Source organism: Stegostoma tigrinum, chromosome 17 (assembly GCF_030684315.1).
Source record: "Stegostoma tigrinum isolate sSteTig4 chromosome 17, sSteTig4.hap1, whole genome shotgun sequence".
NCBI classification, from domain to species: domain Eukaryota; kingdom Metazoa; phylum Chordata; class Chondrichthyes; order Orectolobiformes; family Stegostomatidae; genus Stegostoma; species Stegostoma tigrinum.
In genome coordinates, this window is record NC_081370.1 from 7,931,477 (window position 1) to 7,944,454 (window position 12,978).

Below are 12,978 nucleotides of genomic sequence, written 5' to 3' on the forward strand. Positions count from 1 at the left end.
AAGAGACATGACCAATTCTCACTGGTCTCAATACACACGGAGAGCTAGGGACACAAATTCGACTGGGACAACACATTCATAATAGGACAAGCCAAACAGAGACATGCCAGAGAATTCCTGGAAGCCTGGTATTCCAACCGGAACTCCATCAACAAACACATTGAATTAGACCCTGTGTAAAAATCACTGAGAAACAAAACTGGAAATAATACCAACCACCCCAGCAAACCGAGGCATATAAATGGCAATTGGGACAAAACACTAATGCTTCACTGAAGGCACTGACGATGCTACCTAGCAGGAGGATGAAACATTTTCAGCCAAACCCACCGGTGAGCATGGCTACAAACTCACTTATTTATTCCTTTTATCATAGGTTTTCTTGCTAAAGTTCAAGTTGATGACCATGAATGCTGATGATTAAATTACCACTGAATTCATACCAAGAGTCAACATCAACTGTTCCTCGCTCAGATACGGTTTGGGTAAAATCAGTCTAAAACCTCTTGTATATCCAACCAAGATTCCATCCTTCTCTCAATTTGAGACAAATTCCACACACTATCCCGATTATTCATTTTTCCATTTTCCACATCAACCATCCTCGGGGTTTCATTTTGTGACATTTCCAATTTTTGTTATTATTGTGTTGTTAGTATGTTCTTCCTTAAACATTTTGACTTGTTTTCCTATTGGAGCCTCCCATCTAGTAACAGAGACCTTCAACCTTTTGTTCTGGCCTGGATATGAACCATAACTGTAAAAGTGAAATAACAATGGGTCATACCTTTGAAATCCTGTTGGAAGAAATGGCCACATTATATTTCAGGATGATAACTCTGACACTGCTCTAATCACACAGTAGAAGTTTTAATATACACTAACCTGTATTATTGACCAATTGAACCACAAGGTAATTCCTTTAAACACTCAGTCATTACATCACTATTGTTAATTTCAGTGTGACCTTCATCTTTTGACACAAAGAAAATTGGAATCTCATATTTATTATGAGGAAGTTCCGAGGAAAGGTCACTGGACCCAAAATCTTAACTGATTTTTCTTCACAGATGTTGCCAGACCTGCTGAGCTTTTCCAGCAACTTCTTTCAGTTTTTACATTGGAATCTCATATTTGTTATGAGAATTTCAACTCAACATAAAGGGAGGTTTGAACGGAATATCCCTTTCTTAAATTTTACTTTGGCATCTAAATTCTCTAAAACTATAGAAGCACTGTTCTCATTTCAAAGGTGCACTCTCACCTCAGGGTTTTAGCAAACAATTAGCTGGCATTTTCTCATCATGACCAATTTCCAGGAAGTTGAGGCGCATTAATCCCATCATTTATCAAACTAAAATGTTATACTTTCCCTGCTAATAAGCTCTAAAGACTTCCCAATCACAGCAAGCAAGGGAATAACTGCAAGCAGGCCAACACCAACAATAAAAAAAAATTTTCCTTCAAAATTAAAATGCAGCTTGGAGGATTTTAGCGGAGAGCCATTGTTGATTTGGTTATCTGTGATTCATCCTCCAGTTTAGGCTAACACAATCTCATGTATACATCTGGCGTTGGGGATGGGGTCAAAGCGATAGTTCAAAGCATATCACACTGTGACAATTTTTAATGCAATATCGTTTGGACTAAAATCATAATATAGGTGCCTATAGAAGATATTTATTTTACTTTCTACAAACTTTCACCTGTTTCAGCTTGGTAAAATGACAGGAAAGACATTGAACACCAGTTAGTCAGTTCCAAAATAACATGTGGCTTCTATAATAATTTGGATGAGATAATAAATAATAAGACTCTGGTATGTTTTACTCAACTGTTCTCTTAGCCAAAGGTGGTGTTTTACTCAAGGAGAAAAACAATTACCCTCACAACAAAACGCACATATATTTAGAACTTCAACGCATATAACATGCCATTCAATCAATTTTCTGGCACACAGTATGTAATAAAATAGATTGAATTAAAATCATTTTAGTAATTATACTCTCAAAAGTAAACATTATTTCCTCTCATTAGAGATTTCAAAATCTGTTTTACCGAAGTAAGTAGAGCTGAATGAAAGGAATTTAAACTTACATAACACCTCGTCCTAATTCTCAGAAATGATCCAAATGTGCTCAGTAATTTCTCACAAAAATGCAGTTTGTTTTTGGTGGAGACAAAATGAAACTGCAGATGCTGGAATCCAAGGTAGACAAACAGGAGGCTGGAAGAACAACAAACCGGGCAGCATCTGGAGGAGAGGAGTGGTCAACGTTGACTGCTCCTTTCCTCCAGACACTGCCTGGCCTGCTGTGTTCTTGCAGTCTCCTGTTTGTCTGCCTTGTTTTTGGCCGAGTTTGCGGAAGGAGACTTGGATGGAAGAACTCCCTGATCTTCAGACGGTGTATTGGCAATTCAACATCCAACTGAATATCTCAACACTGCATGAAGCATGATTCCCACATAGACAACTTGGGCTAAATGGCCTGTTCCTGTGCTGTATATCTTATGTAAACTGATATATGCGATCTAATGGAGGGAGAACCGCAGTGATCTTGTTGCTTTAGAAACTGAAGTGAATTACTTGTAGCTCTTGAGAGAGTTACAAGTATCTATCTATTCAGACATGAAACACAGGTACGCACGCTTATGATAGTTTAACTTCTCCACAATTGCATGAGTTTAAAAATTGTTCTTTAAAAATGAAATGGCTCAGACACTTAACATTCATGAAGTCCACTTCAGTGATAATGAACCATTCCATTTGTAAACCACATACCCACACATTTAGCATCAGCTTGTTTGACAAATGACATAAAAACATATTGGTAGGGAGATTTTTGTGCCACTTTGGTCCATGGCTGCTTGGTTGGCAGGCTGTCGCTTATTCTTCTGCTTGTTGGGATAGCTGTCTCTCACACAGACTCAGGGCATGGTGTACAAACTGGTACTGCTCACATGTCTGGATCATACCTCCCCTGAGGAACAACACAACATTCACATCATGTCAGACTCTTGTCAGTTTGCACAATCCATCCAATTTATCTTAAAAAATAACTTAGGAAACCCTGGCTGAACTTTTTTTAATGATCCCATCTCTAAGGCAGGAGCAGTGGAGTGGAGGGTGACCTCAATAGGGTTAGAAGGCCACGACCTGACATCGTGGCCAAGCAACTAGGTTCACAGTGTCCCTTGACCTCGTGAAGCTGCCCTGCCTCCAGCCAGTCATTCAGATAGGCAGCAGCCACCCACTCTCCACAGTGCTACTGAGAGTGGGGGTCACTATGGGACTGCAACATGTTGTCATAAGAAGCTGCATGGAGGCTGGATTCACTAGCTGATTTGTCACAGTTGTGATGAGGGTCAGTTAGGCAAGCCCTGGCAACTGGAATGGGGTGTCCATGATCACAGAGTCTGGAGTGGAGAGAGTGATGGCAATCCCAAGTGATGCCTCCTGCTATGACTTCTGATTTTATGCCCTACCCTCCACATGTTAATACCCTCCCAATAGTTCAGAATATTGTGGACCTAATACAATATGAGGAAACACTCAAGGATCATAATACGAAATTGTGTAGGCTGCACATGCTGAATATAGCATTTTGAAAATAACTAATTTTAGCTGACAGAATGCTCCTTTGGGAATTTACAAAGGCATATTTAAAATCACCCCTGTCTAGTACTTGGCCTTCTGTTCACCACGAACCTTCTGCAGCTGGTTTGGCTGTGAAGGAGATGGTAACATTGTGGGAATGTCACTGAACTAACAATCCACACTCACTCAGGCTGACGTGGAGACATTAATTCAGATCACAAGACGGTAGCTGGTGGGATTTATGTGATTTGATTTGATTTATTGCCATGTGTACCTAAGTACAGCAAAAACCTTTGTTTGTGAGCATTGCAGGCAGATCATAGTAAGCAAGGACATACAAATCATATGGTGCATGGACAGAGTGAGGCAAAAAGCTTACATTGCACAGGAGGTGTGTGAAGCAAGATCAACATTAACATTTCAATAAATACTTTAGGAATATAAAGTTAATCTCATGGCCATGAAACTGTCATTGAAAGTTACAAGTTATTGTTTAGGGAAGGAAACCTTCCATCCTTACGTAACTTACATATGTGACTCCAACAGTGTGGTTGTAATGAGCTACTCAGTTTCAAAGGTCAAACAGACAGGCAACAAAATTTTGGCCTTGACACGGATGCCCAAGTCCCATAATTTTTTAAAAATCACTTCCTGATCTCCTGCCTTGATCTCGTAGTCCTTTACTCATTTTCAGTACAACAAAATGTACAAAAGTACATAAATGCTTAAGGGATCAATTGTATCTGCTTCTGCCCGGTGTTAATAGCATTATTACCTGCCAATGTAGATAAATACATTCTGAAAGAGAACTCAAAGTAGGTGCTGGTTTCAGGTTAAAACAAATGGGAAAATTAGGGCCCCATGACACTGACGAGACCTTGATTGCATTTTAGATTTGGAACTGGTCGGTGTATGTACAAGAACCAGAGTGGTCCACCAAAAGTATAATATTGACTTCCTTCCGTAGGGCCCAAAAGAGCGGGGGAGCAATTAGAAGTGTAGTGGGCCAGGAGAGAGTAAGTAATCAGGCAAGAAGGTATGACCGGGTAAAGCATAGTTTAGCAATCAGAAGAGAGCTGGGGAGTTAATTGAGATGGTAGTAATTGCTGGCTGACAGTAGCAAAATTTGTCTTTGATGGCACCCTGCATGATAAAGACGCCATGGATAGGTAGTACATACACCTAGTTTTCTGGCTGTCTGTGTTCAGGCCAGCTAAATCTAACATTAGGAGTTTCAAACAGCCTATTTGTATTATAGGGATATGACACTGCTGTCAGGCTTGGCTTGCGTACCATTTGCTGCCTAAGGTAAATAGTGTATTTCTGGCTCACAGTGTGCAAGTATACCACCAAAATGTTGGATATTCTTGTGTTTATTTTACACTCGCAAACTGGGCACAGCATCATCCAATTTCCAAGCTAATGTTTCATAATACTTTATGAAACTAATTAAATAATTTAAACACAAAACAATACATACCCTCTACTGAGAAAAATGAACCAATTACAAACCATTATTGCTGTACATTTTTACATGAGCAAATGTTGCTGTTATTCTAATTGCTCAGCTCTGTCTTGTCGACAACTATGGATGTCTCTATACAGGGCTCTTACAACATAAGTACTTGTTAATGGAAAGAAACCTTAGAAATGTATTTGTTCATGACTTTTAAACCACTTGGAGAAACAAAGTAATGAGACATTCTGTCACCTCATGAGGAAAGGCATTAGTTCCCTATGACAGAACAGTTGAGATGGATGGAGGGAATTTGTGCACACTATCAGTTATGCCGTGTCTGACATTAATGGCAAATTGCAGTCTCAGCAAATGTGGAATATGGTTCTCAAAGTACATATTTAAATACTAAGTGTTTCCATTAGATTTACTGTACAGTGCAGATTTAATATTCTTGTATTATGTACCTTGTTATAGAGACTCATAAGCTCATTAGTTGTGGTTAAAAATTTAAACTTTCATCTAGAACTTGAGGGGGTGTTGTTTTGTATTTTGTCTCTGACAGATTCCATATTCAATGTGTATATAAAGTTGCGACTTGGTCGGCAATGTGTCTGCAACATGTGCACGCAAATCAGTCGGTTTGTTGAAAGTCTGCTTCATAACTTGGAATGCGTTTTACTGTTTTAAATGAACTAACCCACAGGGTATTAGACCGTTACTATGAACATAAGTACTTGTTGAAGATGTTTATTTAACTACTGCTACTTAATTCCTATAGGCCTTTCCCAGAATGTCAATATTTTTACATCTTTCATTATGATACAAATGACTAGATAACTACGGGTCCCTGGTATTAGTTCTATAGGTGAAACGCAATGGATGTGTCCACCAGCAGGTCCTTACCTGTGACTGAATTGCCAACAGCAGAAGTCGAGGCCTTCAAAAGATACTAGCCAATGAGGGACCACCAGTATCATTGACATTGGTGACTCTTGGTGGCACTATATCCATCAGAGACATGGAGTCATGGTGCCATCCAAAGACAATTATGCTTAAGGGTCACAGGTGGGAAAGTCAGACAAGGTCAGGGGCTATATTTCAATGCCCCCAGCCCCCACTTCCCAATGCCATGGCATACAGTGTGCCTGATAACAAGGGACCTGAGAGGGAATAGCACATTGGACTGGCTTTGCTAGGTGGTATCCAGACAGACAGTTTCAATTTAATCCCCAAGTCATCACCAAATTGCAGTGGGCTCATGGATAACGGATGTCAATTAGATCATTAATAACCACCTCTGATTTCCACGTCCCATGGCCAGAATCCCACATCAGGCTCTTCCTAGCTCCCACTTCATCAGGGAAGATTTTGTGGCCACTGAGAGAGAGAGGTGGGGCCTGTCCAAGAATTAATTGAGTTCAAATGCCAAGCTTTTCACTGCAATGGATTTATTAATTTTACTCCATTTTTACTGAAAGCTGCAATGCTGACTGGATTATTACACTGACCTGTCTATCCTTAGCTGACAGGTTGTCCTCAGTATATCAACTACACCAGCATACTTCAGCTCTCTGTAACAGATGCTGGTGGCAATGAAACAGCCTGTCCTTCCAATGCCAGCACTGCAATAAAACAGCAAGAAAGTGATGTAAACAGTTGTGTTCACATTAAATTTAGTTTACACAATGAAAAGAACAAATGGATAAAATAAAAAGCAAGAATCTAGATGAGTATCTTTTCTTCTCTGAGTATCCAACTGAGTAAACATTACCTCAGATCTTTTCTGACTTTAAGAAAACCAGATGAAGGTCAAAGTACTGAACAACACCACAAAAAGAATACAGAAGATGGCACAAATAAGAAAAATCTGACTAACTCACTTTATTGATTATTAAATACTGTGCACTGCAGGCAAGAAGGTCCATAGTTTTAAGATCAGAAGACAGGATGATTTAGAGTTGTGAATGGTGTAATAAATTTTAAACCTGAAATTAATGCACAAAATTATCTTTTTACCTGCAGTGGACTATCACTGGTCCGCTATTGTCCTTCTTAGCTTGCTGTCTGGCCTCTTCAACCTCCTGAACCAGCTGTAAAAGTGGACGAGCATTATCTGGTGTCTTCTGATCAGGCCATGATGTGTACCAGTAGTGCTTTAAATGTCTTTCCTCCAAACCATCCTGAAAGTGGCAACATGTGGAATGAAGATTAGCATTTGGTGTGTTAAACCTACAGACCTTAAGTCATAACTTACATGTGATTGTTGTCTTCATGAAACCCTACCTGAGCTGATGCTCTTGTTAGCTCTCAGGTTACAGCTGGATGCTGTGTGTAGCTCCAGCTTTCTCCGTCTCTGATCCTCGTCAGAGCTTAACACCCGAGAGAGTGGAGCTCACAGCGCTTAGCTGCATTCCATTTCCAGGCCCTTGTCTCCCTTCTTGTTTTATTCACATTTCCTCAGTTCCTGGTGGTTTGAGATGATCCAGCAGTGTGTCTCTGTAAACTGCTGACAACATTTTCCCTGCTTCCAGCAGCCTCTGCTAATGCCCAGATAATAAAGTGTGAAGCTGGATGAACACAGCAGGCCAAGCAGCATCTCAGGAGCACAAAAGCTGACGTTTCGGGCCTAGATCCTTCATCAGAGAGCTCTCTGATGAAGGATCTAGGCCTGAAACGTCAGCTTTTGTGCTCCTGAGATGCTGCTTGGCCTGCTGTGTTCATCCAGCTTCACACTTTATTATCTTGGATTCTCCAGCATCTGCAGTTCCCATTATCACCTCTGCTAACGCCCATGCTGTTCTCCCCTTACTGCTAATAGCTGCTGCTTAGAATCAATACTGACCTTTCAGTAATTCATCACATACCTGAAAAGGCTCTAAAGTTTGTGGTTTCCATGTGAGCTTTGCATAATTTGAAAACCCCTGTAAAATTGCAGTTAATTGCATGCTTTAAAATCTGCCTGCCATTTCTGTAAAGCAGGTTCACCTCCCCAGCCAGATTCCAGATGCAGTTGTGTTGTAAAACTGAAACCTCTGACCTGAGGCCATCCATTGCAATGTTGCATTTTCTGTCACTCATCTACCTTTGTATTCATGTTGCTATAGTTGCTTTTATTCTGTGATCTTTAACATTACTACAAGCCTGCTATATGGAATCTTATCAAATTGCTTTTGAAATTCTATGCACACCAATCCCTTTAGCCTTTCTTCATTAGTTAAACTCTTAAATCCTAATATCCACAATTTTCAGAATGTGAAGGCAGAGACAAATAATTTTCAGTATGAAATGTTGACAAATAATATTTTTTAGGGAGACGGAAGATAATAATACTGGTACAAACAATAAAGAATTTTTTCATAATACTGTTGATCCAATAATGAAGTCAGAAATGAACATTTTTTTTCACCTTTAGGGTAATGTTTCTCAAACTGTAGTCATCTGCGTGTTGGACACTGTTTACAATCACTTCGATTCCTTGGTAATTGGCTTTATCCTCAGGCCAATACACTGTACATTTCTGAAACAGGGAATAAATTTTAAAAATATTAGTTGTGTCAGAAGACTGTGAAGACTTAAGAACTCAGATTTGAAATCTAAAATCTTTGTCAAATACATATGGTTTTCCCCTGAACAATAGGTTTCTCATCCATGTTAAGTGATCAGGGGGATCTACTCATCACCTCAATGTATTGAGTATTAATTTGAAGTAAGGGAGACGGAAGGATCAAAGTACAGACAAAAAAATGGACTTGTTTGGGTTACCAGTAAGATCATTTGATGTGAAGCTGTTTCTGCTCATTGACCTGGGTTAAATTGCTGGTCTGTGCTAAGTCAGCAATTCTCAAGAAGAAGTTTAGGGAGTAAAACTTGGTATCATTGGTTAGTGTGATAATATTGAGAAAAAGCAGGCTTTCCATTGCTGAGAGATAGTAAGAACTGCCGATGCTGGAGTCAGAGATAACACAGTGTGGAGCTGGAGGAACACAGCAAGCCAGGCAGCATCTGAGAAGGGTCCCGACCCAAAACGTCAGCTTTCCGGCTTTTCATTCCTGTTACTTGTTAACTGGCGGCTCTTGGAAAGGCTGAGTGACTTGGGGCTGTTTTCATTAGAGAGAAGAAGGTTAGGAGGTGACTTAATAGAGACATACACGATGATCAGAGGACTGGATAGGGTGGACAGTGACAGCATTTTTCCTTGATGGTGATGGCTAGCGTGAGGAGACATAGCTTCAAATTGAGGAGCGATAGATATAAGATAGATGTCAGAGGTAGGTTCTTTTCTCAGAGTAGTAAGGGCGTGGAACGCCCTGCCTGCAACAGTAGTAGACTCGCCAACTTTAAGGGCATTTAAATAGTCATTGGATAAACATATAGACAATAATGGAATAGTGTAGGCTAGATGGGCTTCAGATTGGTTTCACATGTCGGCGCAACATCGAGGGTCGTAGGGCCTGTACTGCACTGTTATGTTCTATGTTGGGAGTTGCATTTGTTTAGGTGGCATAGGTTGAACACAGGTATAATACTGCCTCTGCGGAGTATGGCAGGAACACTCATTGATTCAACTATTCGAGAATGCCCAATGAGTGTTGTACAAAGAGAGGGCTGCAAATATGGTACTATCTGTAGAGTAGTTACAGCTTTCAGAGGGAGTGAGGAAAATTGGTAAATAAACCAAATCGTTAGCGTTAGATCAGAGCTTGAACAGGTAGTGATGGCAGGCTATTTAATCATCACAGAATCATCACTGATAAGCTTATATGCACCTCATTTGATATCCACATGCATACACTAGATAATGTTCAAATCTGTAATTAAACTTATAATGTGGGAAAATGAAGCACGTAGCTAAGTCTGAAGTTAATAAGTTTTGCAACCAGAATTCTGCAGACCACCCAGAAGACAGATAGACTGGGATGAGAGGTTTTAACGCCAAATATAGAGTGGGGTCAAGAAGGCAGTTAATACATTAGAAATCTGAATTTCAACTCTGACTTATCTTGAATCTACCCACTTCCAATTTAAATGAGTGGAAGAATGGAGTAGAGTGCAGGCAACCACCCCGGAAGGTGGGTGAGCACTTTAAATATTATTAAGAGGAATTGAGTATCGTTTGTATGCCCAATTCAAGATTTAACTCTGACCAGCAAGATTTCAAATCCTTCTGGAATTCTGTCAGCTAAACTGAGGTAATATACTGTGATAATGGGAACTGCAGATGTTGAAGAATCCAAGATAATAAAATGTGAGGCTGGATGAACACAGCAGGCCCAGCAGCATCTCAGGAGCACAAAAGCTGACGTTTCGGGCCTAGACCCTTCATCAGAGAGGGGGATGGGGTGAGGGTTCTGGAATAAATAGGGAGAGAGGGGGAGGCGGACCAAAGATGGAGAGAAAAGAAGATAGGTGGAGAGGAGAGTATAGGTGGGGAGGTAGGGAGGAGATAGGTCAGTCCAGGGAAGACGGACAGGTCAAGGAGGTGGGATGAGGTTAGTAGGTAGGAGATGGAGGTGCGGCTTGGGGTGGGAGGAAGGGATGGGTGAGAGGAAGAACAGGTTAGGGAGGCAGAGACAGGTTGGACTGGTTTTGGGATGCAGTGGGTGGAGGGGAAGAGCTGGGCTGGTTGTGTGGTGCAGTGGGGGGAGGGGACGACCTGGGCTGGTTTTGGGGTGCGGTGGGGGAAGGGGAGATTTTGAAGCTGGTGAAGTCCACATTGATACCATTGGGCTGCAGGGTTCCCAAGCGGAATATGAGTTGCTGTTCCTGCAACCTTCAGGTGGCATCATTGTGGCACTGCAGGAGGCCCATGATGGACATGTCATCTAAAGAATGGGAGGGGGAGTGGAAATGGTTTGCGACTGGGAGGTGCAGTTGTTTATTGCGAACCGAGCGGAGGTGTTCTGCAAAGCGGTCCCCAAGCCTCCGCTTGGTTTCCCCAATGTAGAGGAAGCCACACCGGGTACAGTGGATGCAGTATACCACATTGGCAGATGTGCAGGTGAACTTCTGCTTAATGTGGAAAATCATCTTGGGGCCTGGGATAGGGGTGAGGGAGGCCAAAACCAGTCCAACCTGTCTCTGCCTCCCTAACCTGTTCTTCCTCTCACCCATCCCTTCCTCCCACCCCAAGCCGCACCTCCATCTTCTACCTACTAACCTCATCCCACCTCCTTGACCTGACCATCTTCCCTGGACTGACCTATCCCCTCCCTACCTCCCCATCTATACTCTCCTCTCCACCTATCTTCTTTTCTCTCCATCTTTGGTCCGCCTCCCCCTCTCTCCCTATTTATTCCAGAACCCTCACCCCATCCCCCTCTCTGATGAAGGGTCTAGGCCTGAAACGTCAGCTTTTGTGCTCCTGAGATGCTGCTGGGCCTGCTGTGTTCATCCAGCCTCACATTTTATTATCTGAGGTAATGTACTGTTGGCTAAGGAGGTACATGCCTTTGCACTTAGCTGCTTGGTTCTGTATGCACACCTAGCTGACCCTGCACTTAAAAGGACACCAACTCCTCCAATTTCCCCACAAGGCCTCTGATCTCCATCTAAGATCACCAATCTTCCCTGGGGCCCCCAACCATCTGCTCTCTCCCAAGATTTTGACCTTTGCAATCCCAAGCCTCCAATGCTCCAATTTCTCATCCCAAGTCTTATGACTTCCCCAGCAAAGCCTCCAGTACCCCACACCTCCTCCCACTGAGATCTTCATTCCCAAGTTAGCTCCCTCACAACTCATCCACTTCCAGCCCAGAGCTTCCAAACCTCCATCTGAACTCAAAGACTGGCCATGCATCTAGTAGAAGATATTGTGTAAGTGGCATTCTAGGATCCAGACTCCCTCTCTACTTTGGTCACACTAATTGGAGCCCCCTCATCGAAAGATTGCATTTTGTGGAGTTAAAACAGCAGATCTTGAAAAGTCTGCACTCAGGTTTCCAATGATAGAAATTGAAAAAAAAATGCTAGATTATTTTTCAATATCTTAGCTGTTTACAACTTGCATTTCATTGTTGCTTACCTTCTCGGACAATCTTTCACATCCTCTTAACAATCTCCTTCATTCATTCCAAATAGATTTCAGGTCATTTAAAACTTCGCACTTTTTCTCCCTTATTTTTAAAATTTTAATAAAATTCTGCTTCATCACTCAATCTTCGTTCAAAAAGTAAGCTTTTGTGAGGTTTTCCATTCTCTGAAAAAGCTATATTTTGTATAGATCCTGGGTTACATGTCACTTATTCCACTTAGAATAGCTAACAAGCATACAGGTTTTTAGCTATTGTTGCACAATTCAGTCTTGTTCCTTCTGTCACCATCCCATGTCAATAGCATTGCAAAGAGTATTGTTGGCAAAGGCTTGCAACCAGCACTCTACCTATGCACTTTAGGACTGTATACATTAGGACAGGAAAAAGGAAACCAGTACAAAATGAAGAGAAAAAGAAATTGACTGTGTTCCCTCCTAGGAATGTCTGTACCATGAATTAAAAATATGTCAGACGATTTGAAAGGTATTCCTGAACCTAGGTGGGGAGGGAAAAGTTAAATCCACACATCTAGAGGAAATTTTGTTATTGCAGGCCAATGTAACCTTCTATGGAACTTAATCAACAATCCTAATTTTAAAGTGCTCTGCTGAAATGAGAAGAAAGGACGTGCAAATTGGGTGCATGGTCATTCACCTGTTGGGGCTTTCCTGCCAGGGTTATGAAAAGAAAATTCAGGATCAGAGAAGGGTCGATAGGAAAATTATTTTACATTTATTGACTTCCATTGTGGAGCCAGGCATTGCAATTGCTCCCAGTAAAACTCACCTGATTCCAGAGACATTTCCTATGGTCCTTGCTGTACAACATGCCATTCCCATTTCAAAGAACAAAGAACACAGACCAAAGAAAATTTCAGCACAGGAACAGGC

General features: G+C 41.4%; 1 protein-coding gene and 1 long non-coding RNA gene across 6 annotated transcripts in view; one reads left to right on the plus strand and one right to left on the minus strand.

Moving 5' to 3' along the window:
* The window catches only part of LOC132210684 (uncharacterized), a 35,983-nt gene extending 28,384 nt beyond the window's left edge, over window positions 1-7,599 (plus strand). The window contains exon 3 of the long non-coding RNA XR_009446829.1: window positions 7,080-7,599. This is a non-coding gene — a long non-coding RNA (uncharacterized LOC132210684). The remainder of the gene's footprint in view (window positions 1-7,079) is intronic.
* The window catches only part of ptpn5 (protein tyrosine phosphatase non-receptor type 5), a 134,327-nt gene continuing 121,606 nt past the window's right edge, over window positions 258-12,978 (minus strand). For all 5 annotated transcript variants that reach the window (XM_048545267.2, XM_048545266.2, XM_048545265.2 and 2 more), the window contains exons 10-13: window positions 8,464-8,574; window positions 7,074-7,237; window positions 6,566-6,679; window positions 258-2,981 (exon numbers count right to left, since the gene is read on the minus strand). In XM_048545267.2, the coding sequence (XP_048401224.1) occupies window positions 2,888-2,981; window positions 6,566-6,679; window positions 7,074-7,237; window positions 8,464-8,574 (483 nt within the window). In that variant the 3' untranslated portion in view covers window positions 258-2,887. The remainder of the gene's footprint in view (window positions 2,982-6,565; window positions 6,680-7,073; window positions 7,238-8,463; window positions 8,575-12,978) is intronic.